This window comes from Lagenorhynchus albirostris, chromosome 3 (assembly GCF_949774975.1).
Source record: "Lagenorhynchus albirostris chromosome 3, mLagAlb1.1, whole genome shotgun sequence".
In the NCBI taxonomy this organism is placed as follows: Eukaryota; Metazoa; Chordata; class Mammalia; order Artiodactyla; family Delphinidae; genus Lagenorhynchus; species Lagenorhynchus albirostris.
In genome coordinates this window covers 157,636,839-157,661,856 of record NC_083097.1, presented here as the reverse complement: position 1 = coordinate 157,661,856, position 25,018 = coordinate 157,636,839, and the positions used below count along the sequence as shown (strand labels likewise).

At 46.9% G+C, this 25,018-nt stretch overlaps 1 protein-coding gene and 1 long non-coding RNA gene across 5 annotated transcripts in view; one reads left to right on the top strand and one right to left on the bottom strand.

Moving 5' to 3' along the window:
* The window catches only part of AKAP8L (A-kinase anchoring protein 8 like), a 30,103-nt gene extending 5,289 nt beyond the window's left edge, over positions 1-24,814 (top strand). Inside the window, exons 2-15 of one of the 4 annotated variants that reach the window (XM_060144583.1) lie at positions 1,531-1,605; positions 7,556-7,588; positions 7,886-7,943; positions 8,046-8,126; positions 10,049-10,502; positions 10,594-10,690; positions 10,770-10,840; positions 11,163-11,226; positions 12,126-12,234; positions 13,687-13,828; positions 13,917-14,022; positions 14,260-14,390; positions 24,216-24,311; positions 24,427-24,814. In XM_060144583.1, the coding sequence (XP_060000566.1) occupies positions 1,531-1,605; positions 7,556-7,588; positions 7,886-7,943; positions 8,046-8,126; positions 10,049-10,502; positions 10,594-10,690; positions 10,770-10,840; positions 11,163-11,226; positions 12,126-12,234; positions 13,687-13,828; positions 13,917-14,022; positions 14,260-14,390; positions 24,216-24,311; positions 24,427-24,741 (1,832 nt within the window). In that variant the 3' untranslated portion in view covers positions 24,742-24,814. Of the gene's footprint in view, positions 1-583; positions 662-1,530; positions 1,606-7,555; positions 7,589-7,885; positions 8,127-10,048; positions 10,503-10,593; positions 10,691-10,769; positions 10,841-11,162; positions 11,227-12,125; positions 12,235-13,686; positions 13,829-13,916; positions 14,023-14,259; positions 14,391-24,215; positions 24,312-24,426 lie in introns of those variants that run through there. The other 3 variants (XM_060144585.1, XR_009539732.1, XM_060144582.1) reach the window with 3 other exon arrangements.
* LOC132517417 (uncharacterized) lies at positions 22,301-25,013 on the bottom strand. The gene is made up of 2 exons (XR_009539733.1): positions 24,816-25,013; positions 22,301-22,667 (listed from the first exon to the last, which is right to left on the bottom strand). It is a non-coding gene; the product is annotated as an uncharacterized LOC132517417 (long non-coding RNA).
* Between the last annotated feature and the right edge of the window lie 5 nt (positions 25,014-25,018).

Here is a 25,018-nt window from a genome sequence, read left to right as displayed (position 1 = left end):
TGGGATCTTCCCGGACCGGGCACGAACCCGTGTCCCCTGCATCAGCAGGCGGACTCTCAACCACTGCGCCACCAGGGAAGCCCTGTCCTAATTGTTTTAAATGTTTAAAGAGGACAAGCATATAATGTTGCTTAACATGAAAAATGTTATCAAGTGGAATAAAGACTATTTGTTGTTAAAGAAAATCAATTTGGGGGAATTTATTTAATTGAAAACAAAAATATAAGTATTTTGAAACCATTCTTTACCATGTGTTTCTTAACCATGATCTGTGGAGTCAATTTTATTTAATTCTTGAGACCTGTAAAAAGACCTGTATAGAAAGACCTTGTTTTTCCCCTACTCTGAGTATACTAAAATTAAAGAAGATATGCTTAAGGACATTTTCCTCAATGTAAAGAAAGTATTTGCTAAAGTAAAATTCTCTTTCACATTAAGTTGAAGATACATAGTTGATACACCTTTTGCCTTATGCACTGTGAATGTTAAATCCACATCCTAAACTTAAAATATTTGTGAGTCCTCCACAGGACTATTTGTAAATGTTTTATATACTAGTCTTGAATAAACATTCAGTATTATACCAAAAAAGAAAAAAGAAAAGAAAAGAAATGAACATGGAAGAGTGTCAACAAATATGTGAACGCCTACCCAGGGAAAGGTACTTTGTGTGTGCTTTTGTTGTAAATAAGCTACTGGAGGTTCTGGCTTTAATTTTTAGGTCATGAGTTGGTGCTGATGGGAACAGGCAAATATTGCCCCTTATGGTGTCTGTCATAATTTCAGTGCTAAGTGTAAATCATTTAAAAAATGTTTTAAACGTGTAGTTTTAAAGATAGTGTCAGGATTCATCATAATCTGTTATAATCAGCATTTGAGAGCAGTAGTTTCTGGTAGAGGTTCAGATTTTCCTTACCTGGTACTAATTCATTTTAAATTGAGAAATAGTATGAGAGTTGAGAAGATAAGAAATTATATGTATAATCTATAATACTTATTCCATGTCAACATGCTAACCCCAATGCAATTGAAATTACAATTACCTTTGAGAGGTAATTGTAATACACACATTTTTTTATTGGAAAACTGAAAAATACAAAGCCGTTTCGGCCTCAGATTTGGGGGAATGGAAGAGGTATTATTTACCTTAACATTGTTCAAAACTGACCCCCCATTGTTTTTTGAATTGGAGCTCACCTTTCAGTGATTTGATATAAATATTTTCCTCATTCAACTGAATAATTTGGGTACCCATTTATCAAAACAGGATACTAGTTTGAAGGTTTAAAAGTGTTTATGCAATTCTTCTGGCATAGCAAGTTAAACATAGCCTGCCTTTCCATTGGTTAATATGTTCTGGAGGTGTAATTAAAGCGTTCTGGAGGTGTAATTAAAGCGTTCAGAAGCTAGAGGTTTTGGTGGCTTTCCAGTGACGGGAGGGTCTGCCAGCCAGTCTCCACTGAAAGGTAGTCTTAGATCATTTTCATGCAACTTGTTTGGGAAAATTAACCACACTGTACCTCTGTTTAGGCTTTGTCCAGGGATCTGAAACCACATTGCATTCTACATACTCAGACACAACTGCTCAACCCACCTGTGATTATGGTAAGTGTGGGCCCCTGGGAATTGGAGGGTGCATGCTCTGCCTTCTTCTAGTGGCAGAGCAATTTGGTGTTTATTAGTTGCCTTTAACTTTGCTGTCACACTGTCTTTTCCAAAGGCAAACTTGTGTGAAATGGTATGGTGGGCTCTTAGAATAGCCAGTGCTTCCCTTTGGGGAATTATGGGAAAGATGTCTGTTATTGAGCAAGCTGGAGTTCTTGGGGCTGTAAAAGATTTGTTCCTTTGACTCTTTGACATTTTCTTAGAAGTACCTGTGGTCTGTGACAAAGATCTGGCTTCAGAAAATCCCCTTGAGGGTCTGGGAAGGAGAATGGCCAATCAAAGTCCAAAGGATTGGTCTGAGCAGAAACCAAGCCATTAACTTAGCCCCAGGGTAGTGCATGAGACTGCAGTGTGGGAGAGGCTGCCTGTCTGAATCTAGCAGGCCTTTAGAGTCACAGTCAGGCCAGCAGGCTCCTCACACACAGGTTTGAGAGAAGGTTTCTCATTGATTTCTCAACTCTGGACAGACACACTAAATCTCTAATTCAGAAGTAGCCACGTGACAGAATCCATAGATGGTCTGTTGGTGTCCTTCAGCAGCCCAGAACTGCCAGTAAAGCTGTCCTTCTGTGATCTGTGACCCTAGTTGTCTGTCAAGAAGGAGCCCTCTTTAAAGGATTTTGCCTTGGTTACTGAGATGGGTTATTGGTTTTACTGCCAATGTCTAGGGAAAGACTAAGCCTACACAGTCACATTCCCTCAGGAGTCACTGATTAAGTGGACATAAGTAAGCTCCCTGAAGAATTAGCAGATAGTCTCGGGGCGGTGGCGGGGGAGACTTAAAATGTTCTGAAAATTGGGCTTCCCTGGTGGCGCAGTGGTTAAGAATCTGCCTGCCAATGCAGGGGACACAGGTTTTGTGCCCTGGTCCGGGAAGATCCCACGTGTCACGGAGCAGCTAAGCCCGTGCGCCACAACTAGAGAAAGCCTGCTTGCAGTAACGAAGACCCCTAATGCAGCCAAAAATAAATAAATTAATTAATTTTTAAAAATACTTAAAAAAAATGTTCTGAAAATGAGTAAGGAGGTATCAAGGAGTTCATAAATGAGGAGAAACTTGGTTTCCATGGCTTCTCTGTCCTGCCCTCCCTGCCTCAACCCTTTGAATCAGACATAGTCCCACATCACACATCATTTTTGAATTATTTTCCCTCAGGTTTATATATTCTGGGTACAGAGCATTTTATCAGATGTGCCATTTGCAAATATTTTCTCCCAGACTGGAGTTTATCTATTTATTCTCTTGATAGTGTCTTTGGAAGAATACAAATTCTTCATTTTGATGAAGTCCAATTCATCAGTCTTTTCTTTGTTTTTGTTTGTTTAAGTCTTTTGGCCGCACCACGCGGCATGTGGGATCTTAGTTCCCGGACCAGGGATTAAACCTGTGCCCCCTGCATTGGCAGCGCAGGGTGTTAACCACTGGACCGCCAGGGAAGTCCCAATTTTTCCTTTAATAAATCGTGATTTCTGGTGGTGTATCTATGAAATTTATGCTTAGCCCAAGGCCACAAAGATTTTCTCCTAAGTTTTCTTTTAGGTGTTTCATAGTCCTAGGTTTTACTTTTATTTTGTGATCCACTTGAGTTAATATTTCTACCAAGTGTGCAGTATAGGTCAAGATTCTTTTTTACCTTTGTTGAAAATTAATTGAACATATACGTGTGGGTCTGTATCTGGCCTCTAATTCAGTTCCATTGATCTTTGAGTCTGAATTTCCTATAGTACCTTGCTGTCTTGATCACTATAGTAAGTCTTGAAATTTGTAAATGTGAATCCTCTGGGTTTGTTCTTTTTCCAAAATTGACTTGGATATTATAGTTCCTTTGTTTTTGCATATAAATTTTAGAATCAGTTTGTCAATTTCTATTAAAATTCCTGCTGAGATTTTGAGTTGAATGGTCTTGAATCTATAGATTAGTTTGGGAGAATTGAAATCTTAACAGTATTAAGCCTTCCAGTACATGAACACAGTATGCCACTTCATTTGTTCAGGTCTTTGATTTCTTTCATTGGTGGTGTAGTTTTTTTGTTTGTTTTTTTTTTAAGTGATATGGTCACTTCATTTAGGAATTAAAGAGAAGCTGTACATTCTTTTTTTTATATAAATTTATTTATTTTTAATTATTTATTTTTGGCTGTGTTGGGTCTTTGTTTCTGTGTGAGGGCTTTCTCTAGTTGCAGCGAGCGGGGGCCACTCTTCATCGCGGTGCGCGGGCCTCTCACTGTCACGGCCTCTCTTGTTGCGGAGCACAGACTCCAGACGCGCAGGCTCAGTAGTTGTGGCTCACGGGCCCAGTTGCCCCGTGGCATATGGGATCTTCCCAGACCAGTTCTCGAACCCGTGTCCCCTTCACTGGCAGGCAGATTCTCAACCACTACGCCACTAGGGAAGCCCCAGTGGTGTAGATTTTTACACACAGATCTTGCACACATTTTGTTAGATTTGCAGCTAAGTATTTCATGTCTTTAGTGCTGTGGTATATGATAGTTTTCAAAAATTCAGTTTCCAGTTGTTCATTGCTGGTATGTAAAGATTTGATTTTTGTATATTGACCTTGTAATAAACCTTGCTTAGCTTACTTATTCACTAGTAACTCTTTTTTGTAGATTTTTTGGAGTAGTTTTACATAGACAATCATATTGTGAAGCAATAGGTATATTTTTACTTTTCCTTCTGGATCAGATTGCAAGAATAATATAATAGCATTTAAGTAACATTTTGAAAAACAGTCAACCAAGATCCCACCATTTTATATTTAACTTTTGTCAGCATAGTTACTTTAGGTAGTTGAATAACTTGCAGGTGGCTAGAATTGTGTCTACGGTTTTGTTTTGCTTACTGTTAGAAGCATTTCCTTGTGCGGCATAAGGCTTAGATTCTTTTTTGATGCCTATGTGATCTCACTGAGTAGGTTGGCTATAATCTGTTCTGATTAACTATTACCTTAAAGTTGAATGTTTACATTGTGTTCTTTTTTTATTTTTAATTTATTTATTTTTGGTTGTGTTGGGTCTTCATTGCTGCGCACAGGCTTTCTCTAGTTGCGGTGCACAGGCTTCTCATTGCAGTGGCTTCTCTTGTGTGGAGCGTGGGCTCTAGGTGTGTGGGCTCAGTAGTTGTGGTGCACGGGCTTAGTTGCTCCGCAGCATGTGGGATCTTCCCAGACCAACGATCGAACTGTGTCCCCTGCATTGGCAGGCGGATTCTTTTTTTTCTTGTTTTTAATATCTTTATTGGAGTATAATTGCTTTACAATGGTGTGTTAGTTTCTGCTTTATAACAAAGTGAATCAATTATATATATACATATGTTCCCATATTTCTTCCCTCTTGCGTCTCCCTCCCTCCCACCCTCCCTATCCCACCCCTCTAGGTGGTCACAAAGCACCGAGCTGATCTCCTTGTGCTATGCGGCTGCTTCCCACTAGCTATCTACTTTACGTTTGGTAGCGTATATATGTCCATGCCACTGTCTCACTTTGTCACAGCTTACCCTTCCCCCTCCCCATATCCTCAAGTCCATTCTCTAGTAGGTCTGTGTCTTTATTCCCGTCTTGCCCCTAGGTTCTTCATGACCTTTTTTTTTTTTCCTTAGATTCCATATATATGTGTTAGCATATGGTATTTGTTTTTCTCTTTCTGACTTACTTCACTCTGTATGACAGACTGTAGGTCCATCTGGCAGGCGGATTCTTAACCACTGCGCCACCAGGGAAGTCCCTACATTGTTTTCTACTTTTGCTCTTTTTTGTTTACTACGACTGTCTCCTTTTCTTTACTCTCTCTTTTTTTGTTGTTTCCTTTTTAAAATAAATTATATTCTTAAAATTCTCTTTTGTCAACTCTGGTCTCATCTCTGTGGATGGAAGTTAGTTCCGATGTTCTTCTGCAAGGGTCAGGTCTCAGGGAGTCGCCAAAGAACATAGTATAGACAAAGATTTCCGCCCCCCCCAAAAAAGGGACCTGGTTGGGGAGCCCATCAGGGAGTCTAGGTTGCTCTGGGCATAGCAAGTAGCACATAGGGAGTGCTTGCCTGCCCCTGTCATAGGAGCCACCAACCTGTCCTTGTGTTTAGCGTTAATGCTCACTCCTGCTTCCTCTCCTTGTGCTTCTTTGCTCGTTCTGGCAAGTCCTCAGTAGCAGAAGCCTGGGGTGGGGCAGGGACATCCTATTCTGGCCTCACAAGCATAACCCTGATGGGTCTGCATTTGCCTCCCAGTCCTGTCTCTTTTTGAATAGCTAGTGTCCACTGTCCTGGGTGCAAACAGCCATGTGGCCAGGCTCTTGTTAGCTGCTGGGACTAAGTGCATTATTCCTTGTATGGCTCTGCCAGCCTCTCTTCTGCCTGTAAGAACGCCTCTTTCACCACTCACTCCTTACATGATGTCCAGCTGCTGTCCCTTGCTGCTCTAATTACTTAGTGTCTCCTTTAACACACAGTGCTCTGGGCCTGAGGAGTGCCCAGGACTGCCAGCCTCTGTTCTGTGTCCTCTGAGCATGATAATTCTTGAATAAACAAACGAATGAGAAGCCCTTGCTTTGGTTTCCCCAGCTGAAGAGGATTTTTGCTTTGTGAGCTCTAGCATGCCCACGGTTCATTAAAGTAGTGTTCGTCTGAAGTTCCTTGCTGGTTTCCAGTGTCTCCCCATTCGTTTGTGCAGTGGATTGAGGAGGAGCCTGAGTGTAGGATCTCAGCCTGCCCCCACCCCCCTTCATTCTGATTCATCTTCTCAGTGTATGCAGTATTGCTTTCCTGTGGCTGGATTCTGTTGTTCATCACACTGCCGTCTCACTGAGCTTGGTCCCCTGCCCTGGGATGAGCCTGACCTGTCTGTCTGCAGGGTAGACAGTGTGGAGTAGCAGGTAACTCTGAGGTCTCACCCAAGGCACTGGAAAAGCAGTCACCTGTTCTAATGGACTCCCTTGGGAAAGAAACATGTCTGCTTGACTCAGAGGTCCCTCTTGGCTTTGCACTTTGTCAGTTTTCAGTGGCTTTATGTTTCTGAAGGAATGAATTTTTCTTACATGCTGTAATAAAATCCAAAGCATATTTAGTTTATAATCCAGATTGTTTTCTCAACAGCTTTTCTCAAGCTGGGAGTGGTGTTTTGTCCCCCTCTGCTTATGTGTTCCAGCACAGCACACTCACAATTCAAGTGTTTGGTGGTTCTCCCTGTTAAGACAGACATTTAAGGGACTAGAGCAGTCAGTTTCTCTGCTCCATATGGCTTTGTCGGGTGATTTGATTGACACGATTTCAGAGTGGCTATGAGCTCTGTGCTGAGCTTCTTGTACAGCACAGTGTCGGTGTAAGGCACTGGAAACTGCTCTCCTCCTCCTCTGATTGGTGCTTAGCCAGGGGCAAGAGTAATCTTCCAATACTGGCTTTTTTTTTTTTTTTTGTGGTACGCGGGCCTCTCACTGTTGTGGCCTCTCCCGTCGCGGAGCACAGGCTCCGGACGCGCAGGCTCAGCGGCCATGGCTCATGGGCCCAGCCGCTCCGCGGCATGTGGGATCTTCCTGGACCGGGGCACGAACCCGTGTCCCCTGCATCGGCAGGCGGACTCTCAACCACTGCGCCACCAGGGAAGCCCCCAATTCTGGCTTTTTAAGGAAGGCGTATAGGAGCCAAATTCCTTAGCTGAGAGTGTTAGGAATGGGAGGTTCCTTAAATAGCAGATGGTCAGAACCACGAAAGGTCAGGCACCAGGGCAGCAGGTGGCCTGGGTCATTTATGTAGTGCTCTCAAGCTCAAGGCTTCTCAATTAGGGGAGGTTCAGTCTCCTGTAACCGCTCAGGTTCTAGGAATCGTTGTCTTTGTGCCTGAATTAAACTCTTACTGTATTGTAAGCAATTATAGGTGTAATTGTTCTTTTACTTTTTGTAGGATATGGAACTTGGAGCTCTGGGACAAACAGAGGCAAGTATTATACCCATGATCATTCTCCTCTCCCTTGGGATTGAACTGGTTGAGTCTTTCTGCCACTGCCCAGCTTAGCCAAGGTTTTGGGGTGGGGGTCGCCTTTGGGGGTCCCAGGTGCCCTGGAGCTGGCTACTCCTTCCCAGGAGGCCTTATTAGTATGAACTAGGGCCCAGCCAGCCTTAGGTGGCTAAGATCCAGTCTTGTCTCTGTGACCGAAGGTGTCCTTGTCTCCGTGTTTGTCTGTCTCTCCTCGCCCCCTCCATCTTGTCTGTCTTTCTGTCTCCCTCATTGCAGGCTACGAGAACTATGGTTATGGCTATGGCTATGGCCAGGATAACACCACCAACTATGGGTATGGTATGGCCACTTCAAACTCTTGGGAAATGCCTAGCTCTGACACAAATGCAAACCCTAGTGCCATGGGTAGTGCCAGTGCTGATTCCGTTTTGTCCAGAATTAACCAACGCTTAGATATGGTGCCGCATTTGGAGACAGACATGATACAAGGAGGCGTGTACGGCTCAGGTGGAGAAAGGTGAGTGGACACCTGCCTAGGTGCTGAGGCTCTGCAGGGTCACCTCCTGCCTATTGCCCCTTGGCGTCTCCCTCTTCTGAACTGCCTCTTACGTCTGCTTTCTCCTTCTTTGCTCTGCTGTCGGGGCTTCCCAGAGACTGCTTGGGGTCCAGGGCACTTCCCTTCTTTGGCCTGTGTCCCCTCCTCCCTCCACCCTCCCCAACTGCCTGATGGTGAGCCTCTCTTCCAGCTTTTAGAAAGAGGAACAAGCCCAGACTGGGCTGGCTTCACTGTACCCTCCGAGTGGCTCTTCTCAGGAGCATTGTTAAATGGCTCTTCCCTCTGGAGACAGCCATTTGACATTCTTCAGATACTTTACATCCTGCGCTCTGTCAGGGCAGGACAGATTGGGTTGGGTGTGAAGGGTGGGATGAACCCTTGGGGCTGACCACTGTGAGCTGCGCATCCCACATAAGGGACAAGGAAGATGTGGGCATGTCCTGACCACCCTTCAGTGCCTTATAAACATGTACCTGTTGAGCCTCAGAAGTGCCCTTGAGGAACTGTTGACATCCTTACTTTGCAAATGGGGATAGTGAAGCGCATGCAGGTCACACCTCTTGCCCACAGGCACCCAGGAGTAAATAGTGGAGCTGGGCCTCCCACTCAGATCTGTCCTACCCCACAGCATCATGCTGTGGGCATTTGTCATTGTCTGAAGTGGTGCTGGCCTAGAAGTTCTTGTGCCCTAGTGAGAGGTTTCAGTGAGGAGGGCACATGTATTTCTGGCACAGGTTGGGGTGGAGTGGCCTAATGGCTCCAGCTGACAAATGGGAGAGAGCAGAGAGTAAGGAGGGGCCTGGCCAGGCACTGATGGGGCCAAGTGAGGCACCAGGACCACTAGGGGGCAGAGGGTACCAAGGGGACTTTTGCTTGCATGGGCTCTGTAGCAAGCAAAAAGTGTTGGGGGGTGCCCAGCACATCCCCTGCCTGACAGTCATAGTGCTTGGAGCTGAGGCTGCCAAATTGCAGGCAGGGGGTGGGCGGGGGGCCGTGCAGTTGGGCTGACATTGCTGCTGGTGCCAGCTGCCTGTGTACCTTCTTGTGGCAACCTGGAGCTGGAGAGCAGGGTTGAGGGATGGAGTGGCAATTAATTGGGTAGCACTGGCGTATTCTTTCATGCTGCTGGTGCTTCTTGACTACCCAGCTTTGGCAAAGAGACATGTGGGGTCTGGGCCTGTGGGTTGCAGCCATGGTTAGAACGGCTCTCTCTGGTGCCCTGTCTTGCGCAGGTAGAATGTTTGGCCTGCCTTCCCAGTTGCTTTGTAGGATGTGATTCCCTGTCCTGGGCTCCAGAGTTGATATGAGCTCATAAGAACTCTTTTTCTTGTCCCTGGGCAAGGTCACATTGTCTTTCCTGGCAACATTCCTTGTTTTGTCTTCCTTTTCCTTTCGAGTGGTGATGGGCTTTGAAGGGTTTGGCAGTCTCTCGTGGGTGTCATCAGCCCCAGTGGACAAACACTGATGTGCTGAACTGCCCATGTACTGCAGGATGCTGGGGTGCTTGGCTCTGCCCCTCAAGGAGCAACCTTGGGTGTTGTGACTGCCACAGACACATGCACGTTTCTTATGGGCTGTGGGCTGTCTCTTCTCCTAACTGAGACCTACTTTACCCTAATAGTCCTTCTTAGGGTCCTCAAGCTGGTGTGGCCCACATGCAAGCTTGGGGACATCATCTGAGAGGCCCTTCTGGCTTCTATAAGTCTGCTCCTGAGAGGCCTTTTAAATTGGCATTTCCAAATATTGATCCTCTGATGGGGATCAATGGGGTAGGTGCTGGAGTGGGTTTTCTGTCCCCATGACAGAGAGGTTTGGTGGCAGGCAGGAGCAGAAGGGTGATAGGACCTGAGGCCCTCCCTGATGCTTGCCACCTGCCCCTGCAGATACGATTCCTACGAGGCCTGTGACTCGAGGGCCGTCCTGAGTGAGCGTGATCTGTACCGGTCGGGCTATGACTACGGCGAGCTTGACCCTGAGATGGAAATGGCCTACGAGGGCCAGTATGATGCCTACCGCGACCAGTTCCGCATGCGTGGTGGCGACACCTTTGGCCCACGGGCTCAGGGCTGGGCCCGGGACTCCCGGAGTGGCCGGCCGATGGCCTCAGGCTATGGGCGTGTGTGGGAAGACCCCATGGGGGCCCGGGGCCAGTGCATGCCTGGTGCCTCCCGGCTGCCCTCCCTCTTCTCCCAGAACATCATCCCTGAGTACGGCATGTTCCAGGGCATGCGTGGCGGGGGCACCTTTCCGGGTGGCTCCCGCTTTGGCTTTGGGTTTGGCAATGGCATGAAACAGATGAGGCGGACCTGGAAGACCTGGACCACAGCTGACTTTCGGGTGAGTGGAGGAGGCCTTCCTGTTTTGTGACTGAGCAGAGCGAGGGGCCTGGAGCCATCCACCCTTACCCTGCTCCGTCTTTCTGACCCAGACCAAGAAAAAGAAGAGAAAGCAATGTGGCAGTCCCGACGAGCCCGACAGCAAAGCCACCCGGACGGACTGCTCCGATAACAGTGATTCAGACAATGGTGAGGCCAGGCACTGGCATAACCCTGTCCTCTGCCCCTTGGGGCTCCTGGGCTGAGCTTGCTTCCTCTTACCTTTCAGACGAGGGCACCGAGGGGGAAGCTGCAGAGGGCACTGAAGGCGCTGAGCCTGTGGAGAAGGGCTTCAGAGCAGTAAGTGGCCCCAGCCCTGCACTCTCTCTGTCTGTAGGTGAGGCCTGTGAACAGTGGATCGCCTGAGTCATCTCTGCATGCACACATGACTAGTACAAGGAGGTGGAGGTCTGGTAGAGAGCACAAGCTGCTGGCAGGCTGCCTAACCAGAGGTTGGATTTCCTTATCAGAAAAATGGCAGAGTGAGCCCTCTGTGCAAGGGCTGTTGGGAGGATGTGAGGCTCCTGGCTCAGTGCCTGGCCTTGAATAGGGCCTTGTCATTTACAGCTGTTATGAACAGCTATACATGGTTTAACATTGAATTTTTGAAATTGTGTCTTAGGAAGGAGAAGACGAAGAGGGAAAAGAGGATGGGAAGGAAGAGGGCAAAGAGGATGCAGAGAAAGGTGAGTCTTCTGAGTGGCCTGGGTTCTGGGGTGGCTCTTCCAGGTGCTCGTGGTGGGAGGGGTCCAGCCAAGGGCAGGGTTTTGGCAGAAACGTGTCCAGCTTGGATCCTCCCTTGTGTGGCTGGGTATGTGCTGGTAGGGAGTAACCTCCTTCTTCACCCCCTTCCCACTCTGCCCCTAATCTTCCCAGACCGAGGCTATGGGTGGCGATGGTCCCTGCCTAGTACACTGGTTTTGCCTTCAGGTGGGGGCAGCAAGCAAAAGTGTGGGGGAACCCCAGGCACACCCCCTGCCCTCAGGCCCTTAGTAACATGCAGTTCTGAGTCCTTAATGGTTGGTGTCCAAGCCGGGACCCTTGGTGCAGTTTTTACGGCTCTGGTTTGCGTGTCCTTTCCCTTAGCGCCTCCACAGCCCCTGTTGGGAGTCCCTGTCCCCCTATTCAAGTGATGAGCGCCAGCAGGTACCTAACCATAAATCCAGCCTCAGCCTACTGTTGCCGTGGTGCCCAGTGTGAGGTGGGCAGGGCCATGCAAGCTTTGGGGCCTTTACCACTTGGAGGCTGCTCTTAGGCCCCAGCTGAGGCCTTCCTGCATCCTGCCACCTGGGCCCTCTGAACTTGTGCCAGTGTCCCCACTGAGACAGCCTCTCTTTACCTTCCAGCCTCCCTGTGGCCCACTCTGCAGAGTATAGATGTCCTGGAGAGTGGTGGGGTCAGCACGTGTCCTCCCCTCTTCAGGGCCTAGGCCAAAATCACTCCCCACCCATTCCAGGGTACCCAGCCCTGCTCACAGCCAGAGGCCTTGCTCGACAGCTGCTTTCAGAATGGACCCTCTGGAGTAGATGGTGGATGATCCAGCCAGAGGCCACAAACTGGTAACTGTGCTCCTCTGTTCCCACAGGGGCCCTGAGCACCCAGGATGAGAGTGGCCAGACCAAGCGCAAGTTGCAGGCAGGCAAAAAGAACCAGGACAAGCAGAAAAAGCGGCAGCGAGACCGCATGGTGGAAAGGTAACCAGCTTCCCTCCACCCCTTTGCCTCTGCCTCGCTCTGGGGCTGCCTCCAGGAGAGCAGGGCCATAGCTCTGCTGCCTCACCGCCCTCTGGCCTCCCTTGGGAGCTGCCACCTGCTCGGCCGTGCATGGACCCTGCTTTCCGCCAGGCCCAGCTCCCAAGGCCTGATTCGTCCCTTGCCCCTCTGTGGCCGCCTGGCGACCGCTAGCGACTTTGGCCTGAGATCTGACACTGCTCACCACCGTTGCCCAGAAGCTCCAGCACTAGGTCACTCAGCGCACGAGCCCCGAGGTGCACTGGGGGCCTGATGCCCCTGCGGGAGGGGGCCAGCTCATCAGAGACTCAAGGTCCAAGGCGCCTGTGCCACCCCAGCTAGCTGCCAAGAGGCCATCACCGTGCTCAGGAGAGATGGCAGCACCTGTGGGCTGTGGCAGCCTCGGGCCTGCCCTCTGCCCTGCCCGCCGGCCCTGTCAGGCCGGGCCTGTCTGCGGCTGAGCCCTTCACGCCCCTTGGTCGGGTCTGTCTGCCCTCAGGGCTCCCGCACTGGCGCTTGCCTCCTCCTCCTCCGCCTCAGACTCTTGCTCTTGCTGGACCTTCCTCAGCCTCGCCGGCGCCTGGCCCCTGGGCTCTCCAGACAAAGCTGACCCCGTGGCCCAGATAAGGACGTCCGGCAGAGGTAGGGACCTGCCCCAAGGCCTCGGTGGCGGCTGGCCTCCTCCGCCCCTTGCCACGGCGGCCTGCTCCAGCCCAGGCCCCAGACCCCGGGCTTCTGCTGTGGACACGAGGCCCAGACAGAGCACCTCGCTCAGGTGACTCCAGGCTGCCCTCTGGCAGGCCGGGCGGGCGCCCTCCTTCCAGCTCAGACTGGTCTCTTCTCAGAAGAGGAAGATGAGGCAGCAGGTGCCCAGGCCTGCTTGCCTCCCATCCCTCCCGACACCACCCCCAAGCATTCTGAGCAAAGGATGGGCTGGGCCTTTCAGTCCCTCAGACCCCAGAAGGAAGATGCAGCACCTTTTCGGGCCCTGCCTCGGGACTGCGTACTCCACTCTGCACCTCAGGGCCACCTGGCTCACGCCAGGGCATCCTCCTTCCGGTCCCCAGCTGGGCCAAGTACACAAGCTCCTGCCCAGCCTTGGTAGAGATGCCCTCCGGCAACCTTCCAGCGACTCCTTGCCTGTTGCAGCAGCTGCTGCCTCAGGCTTCAGCCTCCTGCCTACGGGAAGGAAGAGCTCCTCCCCTGTCCCCTACGTTGCAGTAACTGCAGCCTGCAGACGTTCTGTCCCTCTCTACACCCAACCCCACTGGTCCTAGCCTGTCCCCCTGCTGGGACCGTACTTCACAGGCCCATGAGCAAGGCCTGTTTCAGGGCTCGCAGCTGGGTTGGGTGAGGCAGCAGCACTGTTCCCTGGGACCCTCTTGATCTCAGTCCCTCATTTCCCTCCTGTGGCAGGATCCAGTTTGTGTGTTCTCTCTGCAAATACCGGACCTTTTACGAGGATGAGATGGCCAGCCACCTCGACAGCAAGTTTCACAAGGAACACTTTAAGTACGTAGGCACCAAGCTTCCGAAGCAGACAGCTGACTTTCTGCAGGTGAGCCTTGGAGTGGTACAGCTGCTTTTACCCTCAGGACATAGAGCAGCCCACACAAACCTTAATATCTCCTTGGGATCTCCGGCAGGACTACGTTGCCAACAAGACCAAGAAGACAGAGGAGCTCCGAAAAACCGTGGAGGACCTTGATGGTCTGATCCAGCAGATCTACAGAGACCAAGATCTGACCCAAGGTGAGGAGGTTCCATCCCAGTCCTATCAGGCAGGGCCTCAGCCTTCCCTCCTCTGGTTCTCAGAGTGGGGTCACAACACCCCTCTGTTCCCCCAGGGAGGGTCACTGAGAACAGCCTCAGGCCCACGTGGAAGTGGCAGGGTGAGGTGAGGAGCTGGTCTGCTGTTTTCCCCCAACTCCTGGGTCTTTCTTAGGTGCCTGGGACCAGTGGCAACTCCCCTCCTTCTCCCCTCTACAGAAATTGCCATGGAACATTTTGTGAAGAAGGTAGAGGCAGCCCACTGTGCAGCCTGTGACCTCTTCATTCCCATGCAGTTTGGGATCATTCAGAAGCACCTCAAGACCATGGATCACAACCGGAACCGCAGGGTGAGTGGCTACCAGTGCCCTCCCACCAGCCTGTGGGTTGACTGGGTGAGGCCACTGGGGAGGTCCTGGGGTTATAGCCCCTGCTTGCCTATGAGAAACTGCAGGGACTGCAGGGCGCAGGAAGATGTAGACATTTCCAGCCCAGTTCAGTCAGCGAAGCTACAGAGAGAGGGGTGGGAAATGGGGACTCTGCCTGGCAGGTGGTGGCATCAGAGCTAGACCTTAAGAAGTAAGGTCTGTGGGATATGGGGACCTCCATGTGCATATGGGTCAATGGCCACATAGGTTCAGAAACCAAACAGGGAGAAGTGTATGGTGCAAGTGTTGTTGGAGGAAGTATTGGACACAAGGTTCACAAGGGCTGGGCTGAGGGGCCTGATCTTGCTCCTGTAGGCAGCAAAGCTTTTAAGTGGGGGACCAGTAGGATTAGAGTCGGTGTTGGACTAGAGACTTTGGGCACCTGTTGTGGGAGGGAGGTTGGGGATCAAGCCAGAGGTATGCCTCCACCTTGGAGATGAAGACAGGCAGGATAGAAGAGGTGTTAAGGAAGTGAACAGGAGGTTGGCATGAGGGAGTGACCAGAAGTCTGGGATGTGGCAGATTTCTGCCTTAGCTGGTGGACAGTGTTGCTGCTATGATGGGGAGGGCGGTATATGGTACAGGGAAAGGAGCGAGTTTGGCAAGAAATTGAAAAAATTCTGTCTTGCATTCCAGTGTATTCCCAGTGCCTATCACAGAAACCAGAGTAGGTGGGGTTTTTTTGTTGTTGAATGGGTGACATCCTAGGTTAGAGGTGTCTCTTAGAGATCAAGTGAGGGTGGTGGGGCTTTGCAGTAGGGAAAGAGCTGAGAGGCTCAGGACCCGGTCTGGGCTAGAAAGAGAGTCTTGGGTGCCATCACCTGGAGGAGGCTGATGGGATTTATGAGCAGATAATAGCAGCAAAATGGTATAAGAAATAGCATTTCTCAACCTTTTTCCATGCCCATCAGATTCATCGCTGGTCTTTCTCAGTGCAGTGATTCTCAACAGTGGGATGGATTTAGAGATCTGGCTTGGGTGGTTGAGGAGATTTGGGATTGGCATATGCAATTGAGAGATATGGAAAGATAAGGAAAATGTCCCTTGGCTTTGGCAGCAGAGAAGCTGTAGGGATCTTGCCAAGGTGAGATTCTTGGTTTGGGAGCTGATAAAAGGGGTATACCAAAAGAGAACAGAGAGCAGATTGTAGAGGCTGGACAGTGCATGGTATTAAAACTTGGAAAATCTGGATGAAATGAATGATAGCTAGCAAAAAATAAACTCAAAAGTGATTCTAAAGCAAGTTGAAAAAAAAACAGCTGTAACAACCAGCAACTGTAGAGGGGATTGGAAGGATGATAAAAGTTACTTTGAAGACACCAGAAGTAGTTTATAGAGATAGTTTCAATATAAACACTATATTTTTTAAAATTCCAGACTTAGAAGTAAATAAAAAGCTTCTAATTATTATTATTATTTTGGTGACAGCTTTATTGATATACAATTCACATACCATACGGTTCATCCATGTAAGGTGTACAAGTCAGTAGTTTTTAATAATATTCACAGTTATGCAGCTATCAGCACAGTCAATTATAGAACCTTTTCATCACCTCAAAAAGAAACCCATACCCTTTAGCTATCACTCCAACCCCCATGCTCCGCCAGCCTTAGGCGACCACTGATCTACTGTCTGTCTCCATGTATTTGCTTATTATGAACATTTCATAAAAATGCGATCACATAGTATGTGGTCTTCTGTGATCGGCTTCTTCAATTTAGCGTATGTTCAATGTTCTTCCATATTGTAGAATGTGTCAGAACTTCATTCCTTTGTATGGCCTAAAAATATTCTCTTGTATGGACACATACCTCATTTGGTTTATTCATTCTTTAGAATTTGGATTGTTTCTACCTCTTGGCTATTATGGATAATTCTGTTATGATGCAAGTTTTTGTGTGGACATGTATTATCATTTCTTTTAGACAGGAGTGGAATATCTGGGTCAAATAGTAACATTTTAACTTCCTGAGGAACTGCCAGATTGTTTTCCAAAGTGGCTGTACCATTTTATATCCCCATCAGCAATATATGAGAGCTCTGATTTATTATATCTCACCAACACTAGTTATTATCTGACTTTTTGATTCCAGCCATTCTAGTGGGTGTGCAGCGGTATCTGTTGTATTTTTCATTCGCATTTCCCTGATAACTGACTAATGATGTTGAGCATCTTTTCAGTGGCTTGTTGGCCATCTGTCTACATTCTTAGAGGTGAAGAAATGTCTGTTCAGATACTTTATTTTTTAATTGTGTGGTCTTTTTGAGTTGAGGGTTCTTTATGTATTCTAGATACAAGTACCTTATCAGGCATATGATTTGCGAATATTTTCTCCCATTCTGTGGGTTGTTTTTTTTCACCTTTTTAATGTGTCTTTGCAGCACAAAGTTTAATTTTTTTTTTTTTGCATTATGCGGGCCTCTCACTGTTGTGGCCTCTCCCGTTGCGGAGCACAGGCTCCGGACGCGCAGGCTCAGCAGCCATGGCTCACGGGCCCAGCCGCTCTGCAGCATGTGGGATCCTCCCGGACCGGGGCATGAACCCGTGTCCCCTGCATCGGCAGGCGGACTCTCAACCACTGCGCCACCAGGGAAGCCCCAAAAGTTTAATTTTGATGAAATCCAGTTTATCTATTTTTTTTCTTTTGTTCCTGTGCTTGGGGTATCATATCTAAGAATCCATTGTCAAATAAAAGGTCACAAAGATTTACCCCTATCTTTTCTTTTTTTAAAATATTTATTTATTTTTGGCTGCGTCGGGTCTTCATTGCTGCTCGCAGGCTTTCTTCAGTTGCAGCGAGCGGGGTCTACTCTTGGTTGCGGTGCACAGGCTTCTCATTGCGGTGGCTTCTCTTGTTGCAGAGCACGGGCTCTAGGCACACAGGCTTGTAGTTGTGGCTCACGGGCTCTAGAGCCCAGGCTTAGTAGTTGTGGCGCACGGGCTTAGTTGCTCTGCGACATGTGGGATCTTCCCAGACCAGCGCTCAAACCTGTGTCCCCTGCATTGGCAGGCGGATTCTTAACCTGCGCCACCAGGGAAGCTCCCCTATGTTTTCTTTCTCTTTTTTTTTTTCTTTTTTTGCGATACGCGGGGGGCCTCTCACTGCTGTGGCCTCTCCTGTTGCGGAGCACAGGCTCGGGACGCACAGGCTCAGTAGCCATGGCTCACGGGCCCAGCCGCTCCGCGGCATGTGGGATCTTCCCGGACCGGGGCATGAACCCGCGTCCCCTGCATCGGCAGGCGGACCCCCAACCACTGCGCCACCAGGGAAGCCCCCCTATGTTTTCTTACAATAAGAATTTTACAGTTTCGGCTCCTATAATTTTGGATCTTTGATGCATTTTAGTTAATTTTTGTATATGGTATAAGGTAAGGTTCAACTTCATTCTATTCCATGTGATTTTCCAGTTGTCCCGGCACCATTTGTAGAAGAAACTACTTTTTCCCTGTGACTGTTTTTTCTCATTTTCACTATGGCACCCTTGTCAAAAAGCAGTTGACCATAGCTACATGGATTTATTTCTGGACTCTTTATTCTTTTGTTCTCTATAGTCTTATGCCATTACCACACTTTAGCTTCATAGTAAGATTAAGAATTGGAAAGTGTGACTCCTCTAACTTTTGTTCCTTTGTTTTCAAGATTGTGCCTTTGAGCTTCCAAGAATTTTAGGACCAGCATGTCAGTTTCTACAAAGAAGCCAGCTGTTATTCTGATAGGACTATATTCAATTTCTGTATCAATTTGAAGCGTGTTGCCATCTCAGCAGTATTAAGTCTTCCAGTCTGTAAATATGGGGTGCCTTTGCATTTATTTAGATCTTCTTTAATTTCTTTCAACAGTGTTTTATAGTTTCCAGTGTATAAGTTTTGCACTTTTGGGGCTCTTAATTTATTCCTAAGTATTTTATTCTTTTGATACTATTACAAATGGAATTGTGTTCTTTAATTCCATTTCTGGGTTGTTCTTTGTATGTGTATCAAAATACAATTGATATTTGTATGTTGATATTTTATCCCGTAACTTCACTGAAGTTGTTTATTAATTCTGATAGTTTAGTGGATTCCTTAGCATTTTCTGTATATAAGATCAGTTATCTGCAAATAGAGATAGTTTAACTACTTCCTTTCCAATCTGGATGCCGTTTAATTTTTTTTTTCTTCTTTAATTGCCCTGGCTAGAACATCCAACACAATTTTGAAGAGAAGTATCTTCTTGTTCCTGATCTTGGTAGGGGAGGAAGCATCGGTCTTTGACCATTAAGTACGATGTTAGCTGTGGATTTTTCATAGGTGCCCTTTTTCTGGTTGCTGAATTCCCTTCTATTCGTATCTTGTTGAGTGTTTTTATTCTGGAAGGATATTGGATTTTGTCAAATGCTTTTTCTGCATTTATTGAGATGCTCATGTGGCTTTTGTTTTTTATTCTATTCGTATGGTATATTACATTAACTTGGGTTGTTAAGCCACGCTTGGTGTTCCTGGGAAAAATCCTACTTGGTCATGGTGTATAATTTTTTTATATGTTGTTGGATTGGCTTTGCTGATGTTTTGTTGAGAATTTTTGCATCTGTATTCATAAGAGATAATTCATCTGTGTTTTTTTGTGATGTCTTTGGTTTTGGTATCAAAGTAATACTGGCCTCAAAAAATGAGTTGGGAAGTTTTCCCTCCTTTTGTTTGGAAGTATGTGAAGAATTGGTATTAAACTGGTAGAATTTGCCCCTGAAGCCATCTGGACCTGGGCTTTTCTTTGTGGGTAGCTGCTTTTTTTTCATTGCTAATTCTATTTCTTTACTTGTTATTGGTCTATTTAGATTTTCTGTTTCTTCTTTCTTTGGCTGCACCATGCATCTTTCAGGACCTTACTTCCCGGGCCAGGGATTGAACCTGGGCTCCAGCAGTGAAGGTGCCAAGTGGTCCTAACCACTGGAACACCAGGGAACTCCCTCTATTTCTTCTTGAGTCAGTTTCAGTAGTTTGTGTCTTTCTAGAAATATGTCTGTTTCATCTATTACCCAATTTATTAGCATACATTTATTTCTAGTGTTCCATTATAATCCTTTTTATTTCTGTAATGTCAGTAGTCCCCTTCTTTCTTTTTCTTTTTTTTTTTTTTTTTTTGCGGTTCGCTGGCCTCTCACCGCTGTGGCCTCTCCCGCCGCTGAGCACAGGCTCCGGACGCGCAGGCCCAGTGGCCACGGCTCACGGGCCCAGCCACTCCGCGGCATGTGGGATCCTCCCGGACCGGGGCACGAACCCACGTCCCCTGCATCGGCAGACGGACCCCCAACCACTGCGCCACCAGGGAAGCCCCCCCTTCTTTCATTTTTGACTGGTAATTTGAGTCTTGTTTTTTTCTTGGTCAGTCTTGTTAAGGTTTGTTAATTTTGTTGATCTTTAAAAAGAATAAACTTATGGCTTCATTGATTTTTTTTTTCCTCTTCTGTTTTTCTGTCCTCTGCTTCATTAATTTCTACTCCAATATTCTGCTTGCTTAGGTTTTTTTCTTTTTCTTTTTTTTTTTTTTTGCGGTTCGCGGGCCTCTCACTGCTGTGGCCTCTCCCGTTGCGGAGCACAGGCTCCGGATGCACAGGCTCAGCGGCCATGGCTCACGGGCCCAGCCGCTCCGTGGCATGTGGAATCTTCCTGGACCGGGGCACGAACCCGTGTCCTCTGCATCGGCAGGCGGACTTTCAACCACTGCGCCACCAGGGAAGCCCGGTTTTTTTCTATTTTAATGTAGGCATTTATAGCTATAATTTTTTCTCTGAGTACTGCTTTCACTGTATCCCATAACTTTTGGCATGTCACGTCCTCATTTTCACTCATCTCAGGTTATTTTCTAATTTCCCTCTGATTTCTTTTTCTTAGATCCACTAGTTATTCAGCAGTGTGTCATTTAATTTTCACATATTTCTGAATTTCCCAAATTCCTTTCTGTTACTGATTTCTAATTTTATTCAATGTGGTCAGAGAATATACATTCTATTATTTCACTCCTTTTAATTTACTGAAGTTTGTTCTATGGCCTAGTGTATGGCCTATGCTGTGCCTTGTGCATTTGAAAAGAATGGATTTTCTGCTCTTGCTGTGTGGAGTGTTCTATAGATACCTGTTATGCTTGTTTGGTTTTATAGTGTTGTTCAAGCCTTTTATTTCCTTGTTGGTCTTCTGCCAAGTTGTTCTATGCATTATTGACAGTGGGATATCAGCTATTGTTGAATTGTCTGTTTCTCCCTTTATTTCTGTCGGGTTTTGTCTTATGTATTTTGGTGCTCTGTTGTTAGGTGCATCTGTACTTAGAATTGTTATATCCTCCTGATGGAGTGACCCTTTATCCTTATAAAATGTCCCTTTCTGTCTTAGTAACATTTTTTGTTTTAACACTCTATTTTGTCTGCTATTAGTATAGCCAGTTCATTTTTCTTATGGTTGATGATTGTATATCTTTTCCCATCCTTTTCATTTCTATTTATTGAATCTATTGGATCTAAAGTGTATCTCCTATGAATAGCATATAATTTGATCTTGTTTTTCTATCCAGTTTGACAGTCTCTGTCTTTTGACTGGATTGTTTAATTCATTCACATTTACCATTATTGTTTATATTATTAGATTTACATCATTCTTCTATTCACGCTTTACTGCTTTCTTTGTATTAAGTATTTCTTTAGTATAACATTTAATTTTAATGGTTTTTTTGCACTGCATTTTGGGGAATTATTTTCCTAGTGGTTTCTCTAGGCCTTACCTTGTACATATTAACTTTTTAAGTTTTCCTTTAGATACAATAACTTAATTTCAGTGAGATTAAGTTACTCCTATGTACCTCTCTACATAGGAGGTTTTTGTTATGTAAAGTAGTACCTCTGTATGTGGTACAAACCCAATAATGTAATACAATGTAATTATTACTTTATATAATTTGTCTTTTAAGGAAGCTGACAGAAGAAAGGAGAGCAGTTACATATTTCTAGTTTTTGTTATATTGGCCTTCTTATTGCTCATTACTGGTTCTCTTCATTTGAATTCTTCCTGTGGATTGAAGTTACCATCTACAGTCATTTCCTTATTAGCCCAATACAATTTTACTCCCCCAACCTTCTTTGTGCCATTATTGGCAAATATATTACATTTCTGTGTTACAGGCCAAACAATACAATTATTTATATGTATTTACAACTATATATATTTTTAATATTTAAATATATGTATGGTTTTATACAACCCCTTTTTAAACCAGTTGAGAAGACAGGAAAACATATTGCATTTGTAGTGTTTTTTGTAATTACATAATTACCTTTACTGTTCTTTCATGTGGATTTGCATTATTGTCTGGGATCACTTCCTTTCTGCTTGAAGAACCTCCTTTGGTATTTCTTATAAGGTCTGCTAGTATGTGGTATGTGGTTGTTGTAGCAAAAATCTGAAAACATTGTAAGTGTGCTTCAGTTGGGAGACATTCTGGTGTGTCCATCTGTGCACCTAAAGGGAGGAGGATAATGTATTGGCGAGTGAGAATAGTATCCTAATTGTGCATCTTTTTTTTTTTCCGTTCATAAAACTTTTTTCCCACTTAACATGAACTTAATGCACGTGTTCTTAACAATTATGCTTGAATTGTTCATGAAAATCTCATAAGACATTAAAAAAGCCATCATCTCAAGTTCCATGTTAACTATTTTTACAGCACGTTAGTCAAGCATCAAAAAAAATCACAAAAGCAAAAAAAAAACTTAAGAAAAAATTAAATATATGGTGTTTTTTTTGTTTTACTGCTGTGCTTGATATACATGAAGTAGTGGATATCAAGCAATTCATTTTTTTAAAAAATTTTTATTTATTTATTTTTGGCTGTGTTGGGTCTTCGTTGCTGCACGCGGGCTTTCTCTAGTTGCGGCGAGCAGGGGCTGCTCTTCGTTGCCATGTGTGGGCTTCTCATTGCAGTGGCTTCTTTTGTTGTAGAGCACAGGCTCTAGGCTCATGGGCTTTGGTAGTTGTGGCTCAGGGGCTCTAGAGCACAGGCTCAGTAGTTGGGGCGCATGGGCTTAGTTGCTCCGCGGCATGTGGGATCTTCCTGGACCAGGGCTCAAACCCGTGTCCCCTGCATTGGCAGGTGTATTCTTAACCACTGCGCCACCAGGGAAGCCCAAGCAATTCATTTTTACTGCATCTTGTACATTCGTTCTTAAGTTGCCTAAAACATTTAAATGCAAATATAATGAGTGTAGCAAATATAATGAGTGTAGCAAAAATAATGAAAGCAAACAGCAGGTAACTTTATAAATAATGGAATGTGAACCGTTTTTGCTCTTATCCAGAGTAAATTGGGTCACAGCTAAAGGAACGCTTCTGTAGCTGTAGTCAGCGGTGTGCACATTGAGACTGGGTGTTCTGCAGATAACACATAGTTTAACGTTTAATATCCATGGGATATCTATTTCTACTACAGCCTTGTAAGTGTGCCAAACCTTAAAGTACCCACAACTACACCTGAGACTGGAACCAGTTATCCCTTTTATTCCCCACAAGGACAAACCAATATGTAGGCAGTTTTCTTTTGTGTATCTTTAACTTGTTTCATTTTCAGCATGCATGAGGGCTATTAATATCTTCCCCAAGTAGTAGAGAAAAATATGTAAGGAAAAGAAGATGAAGGTGGGGAAAGGGAGTAGAAACAGAAAGTGAGATGATTTTCTGAAATGTGATAATAGAGTGGCTAGGGTAGAGTAGAGGTCCTGGAGATCAGCTTCCCCACCCCTCCAAAAATAGCTTTACCTGTTTTTCCTGTTCATGGCTTTATACTTGCATTACCATTACTTGCATTAATGATGGAAGTAAGAGTTGCCTTCATTCTCACCACCGAGAAAATCATGTAGCATTTTGGTATAAATCCTCCCAGAGGGAAAGGCTCTGGAATGCTGTGCACACTGTCCCTGAGCCCTACTTTAAGGACCGCATGGTGTTCTTTTGAATGTTTGATTTACTTAACCACTTCTCCACTGAAGAACATTAAGGTGCTTTCCAATTTTTCACTACTGCAATCAATGTGCATGCATGTTTCCAATTTTAAACTTAGGCTAGACTCTGGGAAGGAATTACTGAGAAATTTTTACTTCTGATATATTCCATCAAACTGATTTCCAGAAAATACAGTTGAGCCTCTCACCAACAGAGTATAAGTGTCTCTTTCCAACCTTTACATTTGGGGGTGTAATTCTTCCTCCTGGGAATCCTATGGATTAAAAGGATGTATATCATTAAAATACACTGTTTGACATTCGTATTCCTGCTTTTATATCCTCCCTGTTTATCCTAAAGAGTTCCATGCATTTTAGGGCATTTGCCCCCTTGTTAGGTGTTGCACATTTGGTTTTTAGTAGGTTTTTTTATTTGTTTGCTGCTTATAATTTTTAAGTAAGCAAATCAGATTTCTGCAGTACAGCTGTAAAGACATATGTCTGTAATCAGTTACATACAGTAAGTATGGTATGGAAAGATGGAGCATTTGAGCAAAGATCAAATCGGATCGTGGCTCCATGCTTGTAGAGTGGACCCACGCTTGTACCCAAGGGTGTGCTTACAGAACTACGCAATCTGGTAGTAGTCATTGGCGGTGCTGGGCCCCGAGGTGGAGGTGGAGAGGTGTGCGGGTGTGAGTGGTCTCTGCCCGATCCGGCGGGGTGGGGTGGGGAGTTTTGGATACCTGGGGCAGCCTCTGCAGCCCTGCCTGCCTTGCCCGTAGCTCATGATGGAGCAGTCTAAGAAGTCCTCGCTCATGGTGGCTCGCAGCATCCTCAACAACAAGCTAATCAGCAAGAAGCTGGAGCGCTATCTGAAGGTGAGCTGCACGCCCCTGGCATGCTGGCCCCGGCCCCGGCCCCAGCCCCTGGTCCTGGTCCCGGCCCCAGCCCCGCGGGTCCTTCCTTTCTTCAGTATGGCGCCCCTCTCCGCAGGGCGAGAACCCTTTCACCGACAGCCCGGAGGAGGAGAAGGAACAGGAGGAGGCCGAGGGCGGTGCCCTGGATGAGGGGGCGCTGGTCGAAGCGGCAGGGGTCGCGGAGGGTGCAGAGGGCGCGCCGGCGCAGCCCCCAGTGCCCCCGGAGCCGGCCCCTGGGGCCGCGTCCCCGCCCCCACCGCCGCCCCCCGAGGAAGACGAAGAGGCGGCCGTGCCCCTACTGGGCGGTGCGCTGGAGCGCCAGATCCGAGGCATCCCGGGCCTGGACGTGGAGGCTGATGACGACGAGGAGGGCGGGGGGGGCGCTCCATGACCCGGGCCCGGGGCGGGCGGGGCCCGCGTGGCCGAGGCTGCAAGCCGAGTCTAATAAAGTTCTTCCCATCTTACCTCTTCCTCTTTTGTCTATGTGCGGCGCGGTCCCCGTGGGCGGGTGTCGGCACCTAGCCGCTGGGCTGTGTGTGCCTGCGGGTGGGGCCCGGGAGGGGTGGGTTGCGCCTGCGCACTGGCGGGGAGGAGAGGGGATACGCCTGCGAGCAGCAAGGCACCGCGGTCCGGACCAAAACTCCCAGGGTGCTGTGAACACCGATCCA